General features: G+C 43.7%; 1 protein-coding gene across 1 annotated transcript in view; it reads right to left on the bottom strand.

Annotated features, from left to right (window-relative positions):
* abcd2 (ATP-binding cassette, sub-family D (ALD), member 2) overlaps positions 1 to 21,560 on the bottom strand; it is a gene marked incomplete at both ends in the record, with an annotated part of 38,155 nt that extends 16,595 nt beyond the window's left edge. The window contains 5 exons of the mRNA XM_080754354.1: positions 13,612 to 13,742; positions 16,968 to 17,148; positions 18,368 to 18,721; positions 19,186 to 19,533; positions 21,264 to 21,560. Of these exons, the coding sequence (XP_080610480.1) occupies positions 13,612 to 13,742; positions 16,968 to 17,148; positions 18,368 to 18,721; positions 19,186 to 19,533; positions 21,264 to 21,560 (1,311 nt within the window). The remainder of the gene's footprint in view (positions 1 to 13,611; positions 13,743 to 16,967; positions 17,149 to 18,367; positions 18,722 to 19,185; positions 19,534 to 21,263) is intronic.
* Positions 21,561 to 23,381: the final 1,821 nt, after the last annotated feature.

Raw genomic sequence — 23,381 nt, 5'->3', positions numbered from 1 at the left:
TCACTGTGCAGAGCTGTGCATAACTCACCTGGTAAGGCCTTTGTCATCATTCCAGAAGACCCCGGTTCAAGCCTTACCTCATGCATTTAAAATGCATTTCACAAAATATAGCCGTGAAACCCTGGTATTGCAACCAAACAGGGCAACCCAACCAAACATGGCAACCTTGTTAAGCAAGAGTATAAATAGTTGAGTTGATGCCACTCCGCCCCCTCTCAGATTGTTTGGAAGCCGCATGGTGCTGCTGGTTGCTGCTACTCACTGCTACATTATGTTCCTATCTACTCAGCGGTGAGTTAATTAGTGTAAAACTTTGTATGCACACTTCCCAGAGGCCAAGGAAAAACCTGTGCCCTGCATTTTTCACATCTGCCATTTATAGTGCCACCAGAAGGCAGACTTACAGTATTATGTAAAACACATTCTTCGATATTACTCCTTCAGATTTTATCCGAAAATCACACGAATCAGTACACAGTATCTCTACAGTGATGTAATCATGATGGATATGTCCGATATCATATTTGATCTAATTGGCTAACATTGAATTCCAAGGTTTGCAGGATTGCTCCTTTTTGAACAAAATGTCTCAAACGCAGCCTGCTATGTGTGTGAGATTTTGCACACACATTCCCACTAGGCCAAGGAACAGATTCTCACATTGGCCTGTTATAGCGCCACCAGCGGGTACATTTTTGCAAAACACATTTTTGGAACAAAATGCCTCAAATCCCGTATGCAGCGTCCGATTGCCGTGAAAGGCCAAAGAACACGTGGTACCCTTTTCACTTTGGCCTATTATAGAGTCACCACTAGGCAAAAAAAAAAAAAGAAAAGAACACCTGACCTGCCGGAGACCTGTTCGGAAGAACACTGCTTCTAGTTTTTCTTTGATTTCTTCTTTGCTTTCCCTTGATGCTTTTTTGCTTTCCTGCTTTTACTGCCTTGGCCAATTTTACTAATTATTTTTGTTTGTTTGTTTGTTTCTGTTGCTGCCAGTTCCCACCTGATGTTGTGTGGGAGTCCTGACTGCTCCAGACCGTTCTGAATAACTGCTAGCTTGCATAAAGTCTTCAGACTAGGACTTAAGTGTAAGATCTGTAAGATGGGTCCTGTTCCAAAGAGGATGATACAATCTCCCACAATGCAACAGCACATTGTACCCAACGAATCCGGGCATTTCCCCTTGGGCTCAACTTTCTTCCAGGAGAAGGTCTTGGAATTCAATTTCCACAGATCATGGAAGCATCGTCTCAGATCAGATTCGAAGCCTCCAAATATGTACAGCTCTCCATTGTAGACAAAGGCTGCATGACCGTGACGTTGTTCTGGAAGAAGCTGTGAAGAAGCTGTGCTCAGCCAGCAGTTGGTCTCTGTGTCAAACACTCTGATGTTGTCCTGGTGCCCTGTGCCCCCAAATACAAACATCTTTGTCCCGATGATGGTGGCAGAGTGATCTGATGAAACAGGTGCTGGAGTGCCTCTGGTGTTAATTAAAGACCAGACTATTGTGGTTGTGTCCAACTTAAATATGTCATTAGTGAGTCCAGTCAGCTGGTTCCATCCTCCATGGATAAACATGACCTTCCCTAGGATACAGGCTGAGTGGTGGGACCTCGCCTCTGGAACAGTTCCAGAAACCTTGGGCTTGAACCATCTATGGGTGTCGACATCAAATGCATAAGTAACGTTGTCCATGTCCCCTGTGATGGTAAACCAGTACACGTTGTTGTCATCAACAACGTTTACCTTACAATTCACATTACCACCCCAGATGTAGATGATATCTTCAATCAGAACAGCTGTGTGTTGGTTGCGCATGGAGGGAGCCTCAAGGGAACATTCTCCTCTTCCGGTTGTCACTGGGGGCAACGTCATCCAGCACAAAGTCACTGTGTTGAAGACACGCACATCAATCTGATCTGTGCTGTTGTAGGTCTGCCCGTCATGGAATAACCCTCCAAAGGAATACACCTTGTCCTCCACTGGCCCAGCAGCACAACCCAAGAACTTCTCTGTCTGAGGTCCTCTGTTCAGTGGCACTGACCAGCGCAACATCTCTATTTCAACCTCTCTGTGTCCCTGTCTGTCTCTTCTCTGTCTCACTGTGTGCCTCTTAGGCGATGTCTATCAGTGTCCCTTTCTTCATCTCTGATTATCTCTCGATGTGACCCACAGCTTATGTAGTCTGACAAAGCTCTGGTCTAGATGTCACTCACAACACAAACTGATGTCATACATGTGGGACAACGCTGATTTGTGCAGGTGTTTTTATTTGCACACATTTCTTCTTTTTTTAAATCGCACATGAGCAACTAGAAAGATGTAGTTCTGGGAAATTGCAAGTGTGGTTGCCGAGACGCGAGTCACAAGGAATACGCTGGGAAATTAATTCTGTCCTACCATGTGTCCTTTTCATGTCCATATATGGATATCTCTGTATCTGTCAGTCCTTGTCCCTATACTTGAGCGGTGCTAACCGCTCTTATATCTGGCTTTGTCTGTTTGTCCCGTGTCACATTGGCCAAGCTTCACAGGACACTTAATGATGGGGTGCCATGATTCCCCCTAAAACATGATGATCAGGTATTATGATTATACTTCGAGGAAGATTTTTTCCAAAAATGTTAAAATTATGTTTTTGTGTGGCCACACCCACCAGTTTATTAAGTAGGCCTGGTTGTCAGGTGGTTGGTGACCAAGCTGATGTTAGCCACACACACAGTGTTGGGTGTAAGGTAAAAGGGGAGGGGATGATTTTATGATGTCATTAAATCTGTGTTTTTCGATCTGGCCTTTTGACTCAGTGGCTTTCAGCTTTCAGGAAGAAACCAAAAATACACAGGGAAGACACATTTGCACGTAATAACCCCACCCGCTGGTCTATTAAAAGTAATAATATTAACTCCATAGACACATAGAAAAGTAAAAAATCAAACCTCGGTTCGAAGTGAAGCTCAGAATTCTGAATTCTGAATGAATGAATGATTTTATCTGGAGGGCCGAATTGTCATGTGAAGCTTGACCAATCCTCAAAGTATGGTCTCATTGGACATTTTTAATCATCCAATCATCAGACCGGGACGGACACTACACACATATTCTGGACGTACGGGACAGATAAAACCTGTTCATTCTGGACTGAAATGACCATATATTATATGGACGTGGGGGACACACATGGGACACACATTTACGGACAGATAAAACCTGTTCATTCTGGACTGAAATGACCATATATGGACGTGGGGGACACACACGGGACACACAAAGCCACTCCTTGGAAGCGGCCTTCACCGCATCAAAAACTATGGCACCACCTCTTTAATGAAATTAACTCATCATGAATAGCTGGTAACATAGAAAGCTGTAGCAGATAGGGAAAGGGAACTGTCGTCTAATGAAGGTGAAGGGAAGCTCATCACCTCTGTCATAGTGAGGTATACGAGGAAGATTGTTTCACCCCTGTTTGTGCCTATACTGCAATCTCACACTCAATGACTTTGTCCGTCATTTGCATTACCATTCTGGTGCCATTCTAGAGAGTGCAGTCGGGACCTGCTTGCAGGTTTCTAATCAGCATGACTGGTGCCCCTACTTTCAATTTGAGGGTTAGGGTTAGGGTTAGGGTTATGATCAGGGATTCCAGAGGGTGTCAGTGATCCCCGATGACATCAGTAGGACTAAAGCCCTTTGCACACAGGACAGTTGCGTTTTTTTTTCGTTTGCGGCATGAATAAAACGCATTGGATTTGGTGTGCAAGGCTGTGCGGAATCGGCGCTGCGGATCCAAAAAGGAGTCATAAAAGGAGTGATGACTTTTTTACCGCATGCGACAAGACGCACGAATCGAACTGGGTTCGATCGAGAAAAAAACGCACAGCGGCAGCCACTCGTCGCACGGCTAATTCGGAGCCGGTGTGCATGAGGTCATAGAGAATCATTGTTTTCTTTTCAAAAAATTATATTGTCCGTTTTATCCGTGCGGTCTGATCGGCTACTTCTCCCTTTGCGTTTGTTGTCTCTTCTTGGTTGGTGCATCGCTATGATCGGTATGCCCGAAACTGAAGGTTCTGTGGTGCAAAAACTAAGTGTGATTAAAATGCGTTAATTTTTTTTAATCGCGTTAATTTTCTGTAAGTAATTAATCGCAATTAATCAGTTAAAGTCTCAGCCTTAATAAACATATATATTTCTGTTTGGATTTTAGGCTTCTTAAACAAAAGTTGCACAGGGCAGATTATGACAATGATGATGGAACTTAAAAGCATGAATAGGAAATAGCCAATCTACACGTTCAAACGTGACACATTTTGAGCTTGTAGATCTGAGCAAAGTCAGCTTGTAGATCTGCTATTTCCCCTATTTTTGAAAAAGCTTGAAAATATATAGAAACAATTCAACATGGAAACATGGAGATTATTATTATAATTATATATTTAAAAAAAAAAATGATCCCATGATTTTGTAACCCATATTCACCCAGTGCCAATTATTTATGTAATAATCCTGGGCGCTACACTCCCTCTGCCAACCTGGGGAGACAAGGACTGACATGCTTCCTTCTATGCATGAGGAGTCCAAGCCGCTTCTTTTCACCTGACAGGGGACAGATTCCCTGGCTGGACGTAGCGCGTGGAAGGAACGCGTTATTCCCCTCCGTCAGGCGCCCTGGCTGGCCAGGGGGAGGCAGTATAGAGACCAAGGTTACTGCATTTTTTTAGTGTACCCTAGATTAGAAGACACAGGGAGAACATGCAAACTAGAGCTTGAGTCCAGGATGAAGGTCAGAGAGTTCAACATCCACAGGTAACACATTTTATTAGTGGCCAAGGGCCACGAAGTGGCCAAGCCCTTGGCCACTTAGAGATATTGGACTTCATCATTTCTTTCTACCGCCACTTTTTCTCTAGCGGCTAGACCGTGCAGTCGCTTTTTACGGCAGTATGGCAGAGGACTATGCCAAACGGCTAAAACGTGAAGCTCGCAACAATCGGCCAAAGGGTGGCGCTGTAGGAAGCCTTTGAAAAATGCCAACTTTGAAAAGATAAAGCTCATGCTCTGTTTCAGATCCAGCCATGAAACCTGTATACAGGGCCGGCGCGTATATGAAGGCGAACTAGTCAACTGCCTAGAGCGGCACTTCTGAGAGGCGCCGAAAATGTGTTGGGGAAGAGAGAGAGAGAGAGAGAGAGAGAGAGAGAGAGAGAGAGAGGGGGAGAGAGCGAGAGCAAGCGAGGGCGAGTGAGGGAAGGAAGAAAAAAAAGAAAAGAAAAACGGGCAGCGGCAGTGTTGGCCAACCCGGTGCGTGCAGCTATTAAATCTGCCAATCACTGCATCTGAAGCCGCCTCGGGGGAGGGGGAGGCGCCCACGTAATGGCCAAGCAGCAGCCCTGCCCTGGTAAACACACACCCACTCAACTCAACCCGCCAAGTCTGAACTGAAGTAAACAGGAACCACTGACAGGTAGTAATAGCGAACGAATATAAATAGCAAACATGTCAAAAAGACTAACTATAAAGATTATCAGGCTGTGAGTCCACGGTGTCCACCGTCAGGTTCTGCTCAAGAAACTGTTGACAATGAGAGAATACACTACCAGGCAGGACCAGAGAAGGGCACACAGAGTTAGAGGAATTAATTTACCCAAAACCAAGTGCAGCTGCAAGGATGATTATACAAGAGGATTTTCAGAGGCTCATTACAGTAATGCCCACCGTGTTCATTTCTGAAAGGTAAGGTCTGACTGGCAGCTGCCCATTATTATTTGTTTTATTTGCTGCTGTGGTTGATCAACTTGCTGACTGCTGCTGGCTGCACACAGTTTGTGTGTCTTGTGCTTGTGTGGTATTCTGAAAGGTAAGGCTTGGCGGTTGACCATTATTATTTGTATTATATTTGCTGTGGTTGATCACGAGTTGCTGACTGCTGCTGGCTGCACACATTTTGTGTGTTGTGTGCTTGTGTGTGGTTATATGCACAACGGCTGCCTGTGCTGAGTGCTGACTTAACCTTTGTGTGTTTAATAAAGGTGTCTCCACACCAACTCCTGGCAGACTGGCAGTCGGTTACATTTTAGTGGCAAACTTGGCATTTAATTAAAAGTCGGGCGACGGAAGATTGCATTCAGAAGAGAGTCGAGACGAGCGTGTTGCCAGGTTTTCTCACTATAAGCGACTTTGGTCTAATTTTCCTGTAAAGTCTCTAGTCGCGGGTTGCTTTTGTTTGGGCTTGTTTCTGAAGTGTAGTTGCTTATTTGGCCTTGCTTTCAACATTCTTCTAGAAAATAGCTAATGTAATAGAGCTCAAGTGGTGAAACTGTTGGGCTTGTTTTCATAGACCTGGTCGCTTGTTTCACTCACAGAGTTTGGCAACCGCAGCTTCTCGTCAAAACAGCACAGCAGCGCTATAACTATTTTCTTTTGGACTCGAGTTGAGATTGAGAATATGGTAGGCTATTTAGTTAAAATATGCCATGGGAAAATGTATCTGGCTTATTTAGGCTTGGTTTCTGCAGCAGCAGCAAACTAAATGTCCACTAATGGAGAGAGAGCGGACTTTTCTTTTGAGGAGCTGGACTTGTTGGTTAAGGGTCAAAAACCAGAACAAAAGGCATTTCCATGAGTAAAAAAAAAATGTCTGAAGTTTTTTCAAAATAATTCCATACAACAGCATATGTTTTATGATCCATTAATTTAAAAAATATATAAAATAATAATACTTTAAAGAACTAGTGAAAATAGCAGCTCTAAAACTCACAAGCTCGCAACGTGTTGTAAGCTTGTCGATCTGCTATTTAGTCTGGGTCCCCTGGGAGATAGCATTTCTATTTTAGGTCTTGAGCTAAAAAGCTTGGGAACCACTGGTATAAAGGACCACAGAATGCAGATCTGCGTCTTTCATTTCCAGTGTTGGGCAAGTTACTTTTAAAAAGTAACTAGTTATAGTTATTAGTTACTCTCTGAAAAAGTAACTAGCTATGTTACTAGTTACTAAATTATAAAAGTAACTACTTTAAAGCTATACTGTGTAAGTTGCTCAACTAGTGGTCTGTAGCAGTATAGCAAACCGCGGTCGCGTCTGCTTTTTTCGGCCGTTTTTCGCCGCGGACCGGGCTTTCAGACCACCGCGTCCGCCTTGCCTCGCCGAGACACATCCATCGAGGTCTCTCGTGTCCCTCTACGAGCAGCGGTTGGGGAGTTACATGCTAGACTTCTAGACCAGTGTAAACAAAGCTGTTGAAGCAAGCTATTTCCTGAAGAGTCGCAAGATGCACTGTAATTGGCCGGTAGTGTATCATGTGTGTATGATCTGCAATGTGATTGGCCAACGTATACACAACGTATACGGATGAATGATGCAAATGACGTCATTTTTCCGCGAAATCCGGTCCCCGGACAGGATCATAGAAAACATATAAAGAGAAGGCTTTAGAAGCTGAAAATAACGGAGTGGGTGTTCTAAAACTTTAGCGATTTAACAGTTAGGACAATTTTAAGATTTGTTTTATAAAAAAAGTTACATGGTATAACTTTAATTTTAAGTTAGTGCTACTCACGCTCTTATTTTGAAGGTTGGCTTGACGAACATTCTAACAGTCACGGCAAATCACGGCATTCAATAACGACAATCCGACTAATGGACATAATCAGTCAAGCTTTTCATACAGAAGGCTTGAGGCAGCTTCTGCTTGCTACATTAAGGACATTTACGCCTACATTACATTTTTCAATGAAAGACGAGTGGCTTTAGAGTAGACTATGAAGCAACCAAGTCGGTAACAGCAGAGCTCTCTCTCTTTCTCGCACGCGCGCACGCACGCACACACACACACACACACACACACACACACACACACACACACACACACACACACACACACACACACACACACACACACACACACACACACACACACACACACACACACACACACACACACACACACACACACACACACACACACACACACCTCTACTACCATACAGGAAAAACTGTTACACCTTTTAATGCATTTGTATGAAAAATTAGTGAATGATCATGAACCATGGACTGTGAGTAGGCCTGTCACAATTAGTACATAATCAAAAAATAGTGGAAATATAGCAGATCTACATAAGCTGCTATTTCGATCTACAAGCGATGCGTAACGTTGTGAGCTTGTAGATCAGCTATTTCCACTATCAATGTTCTTTTTTTAAGTATAAAGTTGTCAAATATGACAGTCATTTCATTGTATATTTAGGATATGTGTCATATTTGCCTTGTGCAACTTCAAAGCCTACAAGCCAAACAGAAATGTAATTGTCAACGACAGAAACACAATTAAATCCTTAATCGCAAATATTTGAGTGACAATAATATTAATCGTCATGTAAAATGTCATGATCATGACAGCTCTAACTGTGAGAAGTTTTAATTGTGACCATCAGGTCGCATACTTACTATCAAAACCTCTACCGGCTATCAGTCAGTCCGTCCGTCAGTCCGTAATGTCTGTCCGTCACGTCACACTTTTGCCCTCCTCATATCTCCGCCACCGTTGCCCGCCTATCCATGCCAAACTTTGCACACACACTCCTTGGCTGCCAAACCACAACCTCCACCCCTCATTTCTCACATGGCCCTCTTCTAGCGCCACCATGAGGCCGAGTCTTGCAAACCACATTTTTGGACACTGCTGATTTTGCCCTAAAATCACACACATCGGTACACAGTATGTCTAGACTCATGTCATCAACATGGATCTGTCCCCTTTAGCGCCAAGATCAGGCTGATTTTTACATGCGACCTGACGGTCGCTAATCTCCCGTTTAGGGAGTCTTACTTAGAATATGTTTATCAGGCATGGTGTTGTTTATGACAGCTTGTGGATGATTAAACATCCTGACCCGGGAACATGTCTTGCCGTTCCTGACAGTTGAACAAAAACAGTGAACGTACAACTCTCCCTTTAACCCATTAAGACCTGGGGACGATTCTAAAAAAGCCTTCTAAAAATCAGGTAGTTCTCAAACCTTTTCATGCCAAGTACTCCCCTGGTACGAAAGAAGAAGAAGCAGGGATTGCCTCCCAGGTGAGCAGTGGGGTCAATGATTGATAGTTAGAAACCAAACGGACCCTTGCCGATCTGTAACTCTGAGAGCTCTCAGAGTTGAAAGTTTGTTTATTTGACCCCTGTCAAAAACAGTACTCATTAATCAACATGTCAGTTCTCACTTCAATGTAAATGAGCCAGAGTTAGCCATAGGCTAATTTTCATCTTTAGTCCCTGGACCTTAGTGGTGATCAACCCCCCCAATCCAACCCTTGATGCTGAGTGCCAAGCAGGGAGGCATTGGGTCCCATTTTTATAGTCTTTGGTATGACCCGGCCGGGGAATCAAACCCCCGACCTCTCAGGGCGGACACTCTAACCACAAGGCCACTGAGCTGGTTATGGGGGTCCATGGCCTATTCATGCAAACCAAACGGGGGCGGGGGGTCCTTTAAATTGGAAGGTTTGCCCGTAGATGTCTGCAGTAGGCTAAATGTCTCTCTCCCATGAGAGACTGAGGGTGGAATACCGGCGTCTAGGGCTGTCACGATTATGACATTTTACATGACGATTAATTGTCACTCAAATAATTGCGATTAACAATTTCATTGTGTTTCTGTCGTTGACAATTACATTTCTGCTTTTAGGCTTTGAAGTTGCAAATGGCAATATGACACATAACCTAAATATACAAAGAAATGAAGGACATATTTGACAACTTTACACTTTAAAAAGAACATTGATAGTGGATATAGCCGATCTACAAGCTCACAATGCGTCGCGATGCGACGCGTTGTGAGCTTGTAGATCTGCTATTTCCACATTTTTTTTTATGTTTGAACATGTATAAACATCTTTCAACATGTAAACGATTATGACGATTATCACAAAATAATTGCGATTAGACGATTATGTAATAATTGTGACAGCCCTTCGTAGGGACATGATAGTTACAAAACGCAGCTTATTTGACAGAGCTTCAGATACATGCAGCGTGACATGTTACTGTAAGAGGCGGTTGTCAAGTTATCGTTCACAAGAGGATCGTCATCACAGCCTTATAATCATGTAAAGACAAGAGACAAACCTTTCCTTGTCTTCCAGCATGACAGTGTTGTGGTTAAACTCCTAAGAGCCTGTGTGTGTGTGTGTGTGTGTGTGTGTGTGTGTGTGTGTGTGTGTGTGTGTGTGTGTGTGTGTGTGTGTGTGTGTGTGTGTGTGTGTGTGTGTGCGCGCGTGCATGTGTGTGTGTAAGTGAGTGAGGTAGAGATGTGCTTGCAGAGAGGATCAACAGATGGAGGATTATTCACAGCTATGCTTAGCCTTGGACATGCACGCACGCATGCACACACACACGCACGCACGCACGCACACAGCAATATCAAAGTGTGCATTAGGAGTAATACATACAGATGGGTGACAAAATAAAGAAACATCAGAATAACATAGTGAAGAAACACATTTGTCTGCTTCCGTACAGGTGGTCTGCATGATATAATTATACGCCAATGAACAATCCTATAAGATCTGCAAGCTCGCATTGTGAACTTGTAGATCAGCAACTTTGTAAAGTTTTTCATGTTTAGCTCATTATTGTAACCTTTATAAATGTTCTCTGCCAGCATGTCTACGCCTGTCACACTCATTACATGATCGCCTATCACAATTATCTTTAGCATAATCGTCATAAAGATATAAAGATATGTTTCCAAATGTTTTTAGAAATAGTGGAAATAGCTGATCTACAAGCTCAAAATGAGTCACACGGCTATTTCCACGATTCTTTTTAAAAATAATTATTGTGTTATTTGCCATCTCTGCCCTGCGCACCTTTCGTTTTTTTTAAATCATAATGTTATGTCAACGACAATTAAAACGATGTAAAACACAATTAAATTGTTAATCACAATTTTTTGAGGTACAATTAATCGTGCAGTAAGTAAAATGTCATAATGGTGACATCCCTACAGTAGAGCATGCTGCTCTACTGTATATTTACAAGCATCAACACTGGATGTCAGCCAATAGATTTTGATATCAAACCTTGTTTATCTCTAAATGAGCCTGATTTGGCTAAAGGTCACAGATATGAGAAGATAACCTTGTGAATAATTGATTTTCAACTTCCAGGTATCGCGTCATTTCGGAAGCGACATAAAAGTATTTATGTGTGTGTGTTTATATGGTCAATGGATCAGAGATTAGATTGCGCAGAAGAATACGTAATGCGTAAAAGACCCCCTAAGAGCTGACTGATGTGTCGTGCTCACACAGACAAATCCATGCTCATACAAACACACAGCGTCAAACGTTGGAGCAGCATGCACCGCTCAGAAACAGACAATGCCGATATGGCAAGATAGTTGCATACTCCTCACCAGACTAAACACAAGCTGGGACATGTTATAAGGCCACCGGTCCGGACTATTCACACACACGCTCACGCTCACACACACACAAACACACCCACACACACACACACACAGCACAGATATACACACACGCGCTATAATCACACGCCATGATATCAGCAGATCGTGCCGGTTAAGGAATGTGTTGCATGCCTTTTAAAGTTGCCACAGACGTGCACATTACCAAGGCCCTGCAACAAGCAGAGGCTTGCTGACGCGCCGCACATCTAACACACATTCAACAGTCAACATCCTCATAAATCGATGTCACTGAAGCCAGGCTAAAAAAAATAAAACATACGCCGGGGTAGAGCTATTCACCTGAGGAGGGATTACAGACTAACGTGTATGTATGCACCATACTGTATCTGCTATTTGAAAATAGCAGATGTACAAGCTCACATCTGCTATGTTTGAACATTTTAGAAAGATCTTGAAAGTGTTTGAAAAATGTTGAATAGTTTAAATGTTTAGACAAATCTTCTTGGGGTCCTTGACCGCGGTTTTCCCGGTGAACCTGAGCGCAACGGTGGGGGCCGATGGGCAAGGAGGGTTGCGAGCTTTATGAGAAACAACCAAAATAAGACCTTAAAACCTGGCAAAAACAGTTGCGTGCATTAGCGCAAGATTAGATGAGGATAAAGGAAAGCATTAAATGGAAAACATTCAATTAACTTCTGAAAAGGCTTCTAAGCCTACACTAGCCAACTAAAAACTAGTGGAACCGCGATCTTGCCACACGTGAATAATTGTGGTTGTAAACACTAACACAGACAATATAAATCCTTAGTCTAGTAGTGGGAAGAAAAGTTTATCATCATGGCCCCAAATAACTTTTAAATATCAAAAGTGCCTCTCATTCTCAATACATAAAGCCTAAGCTATATAACCTCTCCGTCATCGGCAATAGTCAGTGTTCCCCACACTCCCGCGCCCCCACCGTTGCGCTCAGGTTCACCGGGAAAACCGCGGTCGCGTCCCTGGCACAAAGGATTTTCAAGTGGCACACGTTGATATGCCTCCCTAAAGCCAGTGGTGACAAGTTTTCTATAATAAGATTATAATAAGATTATAAGATTCGCTTGCAGAGGCATTGTTTTCTATCGGCATCCCATTGAAAAGAAGTCTAAACTGCATGCTAGTGCTGTCACCTGAATGCCCCATTACTGGCGGGTGTTATAATAAGAAACACTCATTTACAGCCCAGCAACAACACGGAAAAACTGCTGAACCAAATGCCCCTTTCCTGCACAATCCTCTTACAGGCCTCGAATCAATCCTAAGAGTGAATGAATGCATGCACTGGGTTTCACTGTTTTTCTGGATTAAAAAGCAAAGACCTGGAACGCGTGCAAGTCGTGTTAGATTGTAACCACTTTAACCATTATTTTATGCTTTAACCATTGAAAAATAGCAGATATACAAGCTCACAGCATGGCACCGAGTGCCGCGCTGCGAGCTTGTAGATCTGCTATTTTTTAAAAATCGTGATTTTCTTTTTGAAAAAGTCTTTATATATCTTTGACTCGACTTCTAAATCCTTCCTCTAAATCAGCCGTTCTCAAACTTTTCCAGGGACCACCCAGAAGCAAATATTTGAGAAATGTTCGCTTTTAAATAGATATATTCAACAAAAACAAATCATGATTTTTCAAAAATAGCGGATCTACAAGCTCACAGCGCGGCACTCTGGGACTAATTAAGTCGCTCTGCCCGAACCCATGTAAACACGGGAACATGACGGTTAGGGCTTGGTCTCTACGACCATGCGTGAGCTACGAAGGGCTAAAATTGCTTTGGGAAACCCGGCCATTGGCAGTTGCAGGTTTTTTTGGGCTTGTTTCTAAAGTGTAGTTGCTTATCTGGGACTTGCTGTCTAATGTTGTTTAAACCAGTGGTTCTCTAACATTTTCATGTCAAGGACCCCTAAATTATTACGTATTTATCCACGGACCACACATCGGAAAATATTTTGTGACCCCTGTACCAGATTTATATCACCTTTTTCACAATTCCTTCCGATGTGTGTATAGGTTTAAAAGTGCTCCTGGCTGTGGCCTAATAGTCGCTTCTTTTTGGCTTGTTTTCATAGACCTGGTAGATTCATTTCTCTCGCTAAATCTGAGAACACAGCATGTGGAACAGACAGGAAGGAGCCTTCACCTCTTTGTAGGAGGACATGATCCTCTCGATGGCGTCGGCTCCCGAGGCCAAGAGGTTGCGGGCCGTGGTGAACGCCTCCGTTCTCTCGCTCACCATCGACACCTGAGTCACCTGGCCGTCGATCGACGATTCTAGAGAGAGAGAAAGAGAGAGAGAGGGAGGGATGGGGGGGTTACTTTTCAGAACCACCATTACGCACAGGGTCATGATGTTCCATTGCAGTTCATACTGTAGTTCTTTCAATGTTGTCAGCTGTCGGATGCAAACCTTTTATATTCCAAACATCTTTAGAAACCTTATAAAACATTTGATGTCCCTGATATTTATAGAAAGTAGAAACCTTGTAAAAACCTTTATGTCCAAAATATTCACAACACCCACAGACACACATAGCCACTAGAGTCCTAGAGTCCTGTACTTGTAGGTATTTGTACTTGAGTATGTCCAATTTCCAATATTTGGATCTCGGATCCAAATATTGTATTTTACTCAACTATTTATTGTCTCCACCAGCCGAAGGCTGAGGGAGAGTATGTTTTCCCCTCCGTCCGTCCGTCCGTCCGTCCGTCCGTGCGTGCGTCCGTCCGTCCGTGCGTGCGTGCGTCCGTCCTCGCAGTTTGTGAGCAGCTAATCTCAGTCACCGTTGGCCCGATCGCTGCCAAACTGAGCACACACACTCCCTGGATGCCAATCTAGAACCTCTGCCCCACATTTTTCAAATCAGCCTCATGGTGGCGCTATAACAGGCCGATTTGTGTGGCCTGGTTGTTACCAGCTAATCTCCGGCGCCGTTGGCCCGATCGCTGCCAAACTGAGCACACACACTCCCTGGATGCTAATTCAGAACCTCTGCCCCACATTTTTTAAATCAGCCTCATGGTGGCGCTATAACAGGCCGATTTGTGTGGCCTGGTGGAGACCTGTGCTCGGAAGAGCACTGCTTCTAGTTTTAAAACTGTAGTTACTAGTTACTTTTCAGATATACATTATAATAATATAAAACATACATGAACCATTCCTTTATTTAAGTAAGAAATCAGAGTACTTTTCCCACCACTGGTGGCAGCAGGCAATATTATTAATATTTTGGGGGTTCACTGCCTAAAACTTTTGTGAACCCTTGGTCTAGTTCAGGGGTCTTCAACAGGGGGTCCGCGACCATAGGGGGTCCGCGGGGATGCTGCAGGGGGTCACCGAAATTGTTGGAGAAAAAAAAACGTTTTTAATTTTTTTTTAATTTGTCTTTAAATATAAATGTCTCTTTTGATAGCTTGTATATATGATTATTGTGCAATTGACAGATTGTTCGTGATAGATTGATATTATTGACATTGGTTCTCAGTTAATAAGGTATGTTTATAAATGGCAGTGGTACGGCCCCCTAGCATGGTATGTTTATACACACGAAACACAATTTTATACTGAAGCAATAAGCCACAAGAGGCGAGTGGTTACCTGGTATTTTACACCGGCTGAGAGGCGTAGGGAGTTGTAAAATACAGGTAACCACAAGCCTTGCGTGGCTTATTGCTTTTCTAAAACGGTTACAATATGGCAACATGAAAAATCATAGACATGTACCAATTAAAACGGTTTTATTTCACTAATAATACACAATAAGGTCTGCTCTGCAAGAAAGTAGTCCCCAGCTACAAGAAAGTAGTTCCCGGCCAGGCTGCAGAAACAACACAGGTGCAGATAATTGGTGCACTGTGGAACACTGTGGAAAGAAATAACGCGGTTTGATATAAACTGATTCAAGGTGTGGGTTATAGTCTCATATACCACAGCAACCAGCCAATCAGAATCAAGGAATGCCGTTTTAGAAATAAATAATATGTTGTAGCCCCCCCCCCCCACCCCGAGGTAGGGGGTCCCTGCTCCATCTCCCCATCAGTTTGGGGGTCCCTGGCCTGAAAACGTTGAAGACCCCTGGTCTAGTTGATCAACTAACTCTGCATTTTACACTTGGATCCCAAACCTGAATGTCTGCTGTACATAATATTATGTCCATTCCTTGGGCCGGTGGTGTCAACTTTGCATACCTTTGTGTATGTGAGAGGAGGATAAGATCAAGAGACCATGTTGTTGTGAGGTCATGGGTAAAATACAGTGGTATTCAAATGTCCCCATCAGCATAGCAACGAGACTCCACAACCACAGGCTTCTTTTTATCCACGCCAAAAGGCTACTATCTTGCCTTACCCCTTATCGCTAAACATCGCTAAGCCATATTGTACTATTGTATTTTGTAATTTTGCGGACCCCCTTGAAAACGAGATGGTGTATCTCAAGGGGTTATTCCCAATAAAGACATTTCAGACATTAAAATAAATAAATAAAATAGTTCAAAATAGTAGCTGATCTACATCGACATGTTGTCAGGTGGTACAGTAGATCGATTATTTCTACTATTTTAAAATGTTTTTCAAAATAGTAAAACATGGCAAAGTAGTTTAGGAATAAGGTGTTAAGATATGGGCCCTGTCTCTCACACACACACGCACAAGCACGCACACAGCCACAGCCACACACACACACACACACACACACACACACACACACACACACACACACACACACACACACACACACACACAGCATGTTTTATTATGTATGGGTGACACATTCAAGGAAACAACAACATGAAGTGTCCTAGTCAGGTGTTGGGAGGGACACCACAAGCCTCCTGTACAGCATGCCATCAATGCACCTTAACGTAGATTGTACAAGTGTGTGGAAACGCCATTTTAACAAAACCAGGGGCCATCACCATGTTGGCTTGTGCTGGAAATTTTGGTAAAAATTCCGAGTGCCGTGCTGCGAGCTTGTAGATCTGCTATTTTTGAAAAATCGTGAAAATGTGTGCAAGTATTTGAATATCTTTGACCCGATCTTTGACCCAACTTCTAAATCCTTCCTCTGAATCAGTGGATCAGAAACTTTTTTATGTCAAGGATCCCCAAAATTACATTTATTTGGCCACATACCCCCCATCTCAAAATATGTTGTTCCAGGGACCCCCCCAGAAGCAAATATTTGAGTTACAAAAGTTTCTTTAAAAATATATAGACCTATATTGAAAAATGTGCACACATTTTCACGATTTTTCAAAAATAGCAGATCTACAAGCTCGCAGCGCGGCACTCGGTGCGACAAGAGCCACAAGAAGGAAGGCAACAAGTCTTTGATTGTGTGGCTTCTAAAGGAAATTAAAAGAGGATTTCGTCACTGACAGGCAGAAACCTTGGATGTCCAAGTTTCAAATTTGTATGTCTTTTGTATGTCCAACTGTTTTTTTACATACAAGGTTTCCACCCGACAAACGACGATATAATATACTTCTACTACGGTACCGTTGTCAGCGAAGCCTGTGGCTGTGATGATGGGCACGGCCACCATGACCAGCCCACTGCCGCTCCACACGTACTTCATGAGGAACTGCTCTATCATGATGTACCAGAGCCGCTTGGACAGGATGAGGTTCATCTGCTCCGCCAGGGAGCTGTAGCACTTCTGCAGCTGACGCATCTCCACCTGGTACACAGCGCACACACACACACACGCACGCACGCACACACACACACACACACACGCACGCGCACGCACACGCACACACACACACACACACACACACACACACACATATAATGTTTTATTTGGATCAGAACAAAACGCTCAATACATTAAAAATGCCAAATCTTTGCTTTTTTACATTAAACACTTTATCCCTAGCATCCCTATTCTGAGGGGAACATTGGTCGAAAATAGCAGACCTAAAAGCAAACAACAAGGTCTCCCATCGCGAGGCGTTGTGAGTGGGCTTGTAGATCTGCTATTTTCGGCAAAGAGGTTTAGTGCGGAGGGGAGAAAGAAAAGAGCAGACCAAGTACAGACCCAACGGTCAAATGTGCGTATGGAGGGTTTAAGTGGTTTAAAGGAGCTATAGTCAACTTTTTCATTGTAGGGCCGACACTTTGTTTACATCCTAGTCTATAGACTAGAATGTAAACAAAGTGTCGGTCTGACAATGGCCAAAATGATTATTTTATCATTATTTATGCTTTTTGTGGTCATTTTTGAATAGAAACACATATATAAAGCTTATTTTTTTATAAAATATTTTCAAACATTATTTTTATTTTAGCATCCGTTTTTCAAGAAAAAGTTGACTATAGCTCCTTTAAATGTCTGAAAACACACATTAACACGAATCCAACAAACACAAACCTTTCATTTTCACAACAATGATGGTAGTGCTGTCAAACATGTCTATGAAGCTACATATCCATGAAATGTATGAAAATGTTCTGCAACACTGTTTTATACAATATGTCAGGCCCGGATCTACCATATGGGCACTTTGGGCACGTGCCAGGGGCCCCTGGGCATCAAGGGCCCTCCAAGGTAAAATAAAATAAAAAATAAAAATCAGAATCAGAATTTAATCAGAATGAAATAAATGAGTGACAATGACTGACACCATTGACCCAGACCCTACAAGGGCCGGTCAGAGTGAACAAAGGGCCACATACGGCCCCCGGGCCGCACAATGACCAGGTCTGGTCTAGGGGTACAAAGTAGTAGTGGAAAATGTTTCAAAATGTATGAACCATTCTTAACACGCAAACGATTGCGACAATTATGCTAAATAATTGAGAGTATCTCAAATAACCGCCATTAGGCGATTATGCGATAAATTGTGACAGGCCTTAGACGTACGCGTTGCGCCGCCTTCGCACACATACAGTAGTACCTTGTGTCCTCTGTAGAAGGCGATCTCCTCGGCGTTGGCGATGATCCGGGAGTGCACGTAGCGCAGGTAGCCCTTGCGGTGTGCCTCCTCCGCCACCAGCTTGCCGAAGCGGGGCGAGCAGGCGCGCAGCACCTTGGCGGTGGCGAACACCACCAGGCCCGCCAGCAGCGTGGGGCCCGTGGCGTTGGCGCCGCGCGAGCGCGCCGTCCGGATCAGCGTGTAGGAGGTGAGCAGCACGTCCAGGATGGGCTTGGTGAGGTTGGAGTAGAGGTGGGCCACCGACTGGGAGAACATCATCACGTCCTCCGTCAGAGACTGGTCCGGGTTGGCCAGGCGGCCGTCCATGTTGCTCACCTGAATTTAACACGAGAGTATTGATTAGGATTAGGTAAAGGTGTTATATCGTCGCTATCGTCGGGCACAGGGCAGAAAGAAATCTTTTATCTCTGCATCCTAACTTTTCTTGTGTTTTTTTCCGTAAACTAACGCCCAAATTGAAGCATCAATAGTACCTTTTTAATACCAAATTGGGTCAAATATTACTGAGAAAGAGGCAAACGTTGTGAAAATAGACGATCTACAACTAAGCCTGCAAGCCAGTGTGAGGCGCTTGTACTGTAGATCAGCAATTTGCACAATACTTCTGTGGAACCGAGTGTAATGCCTCAACCTCTACAATTCCAAGTGCTTGTCATGTTAATTATTTTATTGTTATAATTATCATCATCATCATCATCATCATCATCATCATCATCCTCATCATCATCATCATTATCATTATTATATTTTGGGGGGCTGTGATAACGTATAGTTTGTACCTTGTAGTACGTGAGGTCGGTGAAGTAGGTGCGGTAGGCGTGGTTCACAAGGCGCGTCCTGAAGGCCAGGGCCAGCTTGCACTCCAGGTAGCGGATGGCGCTGTTGACGAAGGTGGCCGGGATGGCGATGAGCAGCCACTTGACCAGCTGCAGCACGAAGCGGCGCGGCTGCTTCTCCACGATGGTCTTCACGATCTTGCCGTCCAGGCTGGCCACGTAGATGGACAGGAAGGTCCGCGACACCAGCGCCACGGAGTGCAGCGAAAGCAGCCCCAGCTCCTTGGACACCAGCCTAGGGAAGAGGATCTTGGCGAGCTCCAGGATCTGACGGAAGAACTCGGCGTTCACCTTTAGGGATGGAGATGATAATCGTTATTATTATCGTTTGTCGCCATAGAAAACGCTCACAATAATCGTATCGCTGTGATTTACATTCATCCTCCAGATTTAAATTGTCCTCTATCCTATCATGCACTAGGAATGGGATCAATTCATCTTTTATTTGTCGAGCTTCATATCTGTTACCACTTAAATCCTATAGAGGGTTTAAGTGGTAAAACGGACCTGTAAATAATGTACTTACTTACTTGAAAGTCTTTTTTTCCCGTTTTCATTCTACCAAATCGCTTTACCAAAAGATAGCCGGTCTACAAGCTCACAATATGTCCCGTTACAATGCGTTGTGAGCTTGTAGATAGATCTGCTATTATTGGCAAAGGATGCTATTATTGGATATATATATATATATATATATTTTTTTTTTAATTTTTATCCCACGATTTTGCAACCCCTTTTTCACCCAGTGCCAATTGCCTATGTAATCCTGGGCTCTGCTCTCCCTCTGCCGCGCCTGGGGAGACAACGGACTGACCTCATGCTTCCTTCAATGCATGAGTAGTCCAAGTTGTTTCTTTTCACCTGACAGGGGGGATTTCCCCGGGATGGACGTAGCGCGTGGAAGGAACACGTTATTCCAACCAGTTCCTTTCCCCTCCATCAAGCGCCCCGCCTGGCCAGGGGGAGGCATTATTGAGACCAGGATTACTGCATGTTTTTGTGAGGGTATCAACCCTAGGAGACACGGGGAGAACATGCAGACTCCACACAGAAAGGCCCTATTGCCGACCCCACCTAGGGTATGGGCGCTGATGACGCGGAGGGAGAAACACGTCCCCAGCTCCCACAGCATCCCCCGGCGAGAATCGAACCCAGGACCTTCTAGCTGTGAGGCGAAGCGCTAACCACTGCGCCACCGTGCCCCAGCCCCGCTATTATTGGATATTGGATGTTGGGGATATTTTGATTACTGATTGATTGAAGACTTTATTAGAAGTTTGCATGGGAAAAGGTACAGTTTCATGACAGTACAGTTCACTGGTACAAGGTCTACTAAAAGGAGATCCTAGAAAAGCACTTGGCTTATTTGCACAGGAAACCATTGAAGTATCTCATATAACATTGAATGACAGACGGATAGAACACAGTACTATGCAGTAGATATAGTCAGGAAAACAAATACAAATGAAAATAAAACAGTGCAAAAAAATATATATACAGAAATGTTATCGCGATGTGTAAATCGCAATTACTGTATTTTGGTCACAATATCTTGACATCACTCCATAAGCGGCTCAACAGGGGTGCATTGGGGGGCAATGCCCACCCAGATAAACTTTGTGCCCCCCAGTCCAGATTGGCCAGTACTACCTTACCCCACCAGTATTTTAAGATGTTTTACAGGTGTTGATTATATATGTTCTTTGTGATTATTATAAATATACATTTTCAAATTAATTAATAGTTTGATGAAAACGCAATAATAAAAGGTAGCCTACGCTGGCACTGCACATAGTTGGTTTTGTTTTGATGTCCATGTGTTGTTGTACATGCAGCACGGGAAATTCATAATCTTTTCAGTGAGAAAACTTGTAATGGACATTATAGCTTGGCTCAAAACGCCACAAAAAAAACGGCTTGATATATATAGGCGTACAGTGTTGAAAAATAAAGTGCCCCCTTTGGTAAATTGAAGCCCCCCCCTGCTGATTATTCCCTGGAGCCGCCACTGCATCACTCACCTCCAGAGACGTGGATATCTTCTTCTGCTGCTGCTGGATCGATGCTGCTGGACCCTCCTCGGCGTGGGGCTTGACAACCACAGGACCCGCGGCGGCGGCGGCTGATCCGTTCTTCTCATCCTCCTCCTGCGGACCTCCTCTGGTTCTCCCCCTCCGGTGGTGGATGTGTCTGTAGATGACCGGGTACAGGGCTCTGGCGCCGGCCGCGGCGGCGGCCAGGAGCACGGCTCTCTTGGCCACGGCGGTCCGGTCCCATTTCACCCCCCTGGACGCCGCGTCGAGGATACTGTTTGACATGTTTTAGATCAGAAGAAGCTTCCCCTCCTCTCTAGTCTAGTCCTCCGGATCCATGCCGAGCCGAACCGGTCCCAACCCACCAGAACATCCGTGATATTATTATTATTATGACAGCATAGGAAGCGAAAGAGACGTCGCGTGAGAGAGCAAAAAGAAAAGAGGAATTCCTGTGTGATGGTTGAGAATGTGATGTCAAAGAACCACCGCGGCGGCCGCTACATCCTCCTGCCTGCTGCTGCTGTTTCCGTTGTTACGCACAAACATGTTGTCCTATGTCGAATAGTGGCAAGTCGCCCTGGCTGTTTCAAGTTGTTGGTTATTACGCTGCAATTACTAATCCCCCCCCCCCTTTTCTCTCCCCCCCCCCCCCCCCTTTTCTCTTTTTTTGTTTTTGATGTTATGCTTTTGAAACTGATATTATCCTAGATAAAGTACTATGTTCTATCCGTCTGTCTTTCAATGTTATGAGATACTTAAAGGAGCTATAGTCAACTTTTTCTTGATAAACGGATGCTAAAATAAAAATAATGTTTCGAAAATATTTTATAAAAAAATAAGCTTCATATATGTGTTTCTATTCAAAAATGACCACAAAAAGCGCAAGATAATGATAAAATAATCATTTTGGCCATTGTCGGACCAACACTTTGTTTACATTCTAGTCTATAGACTAGGATGTAAACAAAGTGTCGTCCTACAATGAAAAAGTTGACTATAGCTCCTTTAAAGTGTGGTTCCTGTGGAAATAAGCCTCGGCTTTCTAGGATCTCCTTTTAGTTGACCTTGTACCAGTGATTTGTACTGTCATGAAACTGTACTTTTTTCTATTGCAAACTTCTAATAAATTCTTCAATCAATCAATCAAAACCCGTCCATGAATACCAGTCACTTCGCCAAAAATCCAACTCGCCAAATCAACTTGCTAGGACACCTCGCCAATGAGCAGGGTTGTCAACATTGTAGTCTAGTAGCCAGAAAGTGAACCCGGACAAAAAAAGTATCAAAATCATCCCAATTTAAAGTTATACTATGTAACTTTTTTTATAAAACATATCTTAAAATTGTCCTAACTATTAAATCGCTAAAGTTTTAGAACCCCCACTCCGTTCATTTCAGCCCCAAAAGCCTTTCTTTATATGTTTTCTACTTAGCCTTGACAGGGGCGGGATTTCCCGGCAAAATGACGTCATCTGCATTGGCCAATCACATTGCAGATCATACACACGTGATACACTACCGGCCAATCACAGTGCAGATCATACACTGCCGGGCTCTCTGGTGGGTTTAGGAAACACGCCTTCAGGAAGTACACTGCAGTGTGTACACTGGTCTAGTCTAGCATGTAACTGCCCAACCGCTGCTCGTAGACGGACACGGGATTGAAAGCGTCTCGGCGAGGCGAGGCGGACGCGGTGGTCTGACGGCCCGGTCCGCGGCGAAAAACGGCCGAAAAAAGCAGACGCGACTGTATACTGCTACTGACCACTAGTTGAGCAACTTACAGTATAGCTTTAAGTTGGTATATGACCATTTCCGGTTTAAAACGGCCGTTTTGAATTTAGAAAATGTCAGAAATGGATTCAGCATCCTCAATAACCCCCAAAACCACTCCAATATTGTTCAAATCGTCCAATCAGTTTTTGACATATTTTCCATTATTATAGGTGATTATGCTAATTTAATCTAATTATGCTAATTATGAAAATTGCCCAACATATGCAAGTTAGCATCCGGCAGTTTCTAACTGCTGGGGACCCATACTCAACATTTCTAACATAAAACTTTAGGGTACTCAAAATGTCCGGGTTCACAATGGGGATA

Source organism: Nannobrachium achirus (assembly GCF_963921795.1).
Source record: "Nannobrachium achirus genome assembly, chromosome: 23".
Taxonomy (NCBI): Eukaryota; Metazoa; Chordata; class Actinopteri; order Myctophiformes; family Myctophidae; genus Nannobrachium; species Nannobrachium achirus.
The sequence above is the reverse complement of the archived record's forward strand: the minus strand, read 5'-3'. Positions and strand labels throughout refer to the sequence as shown.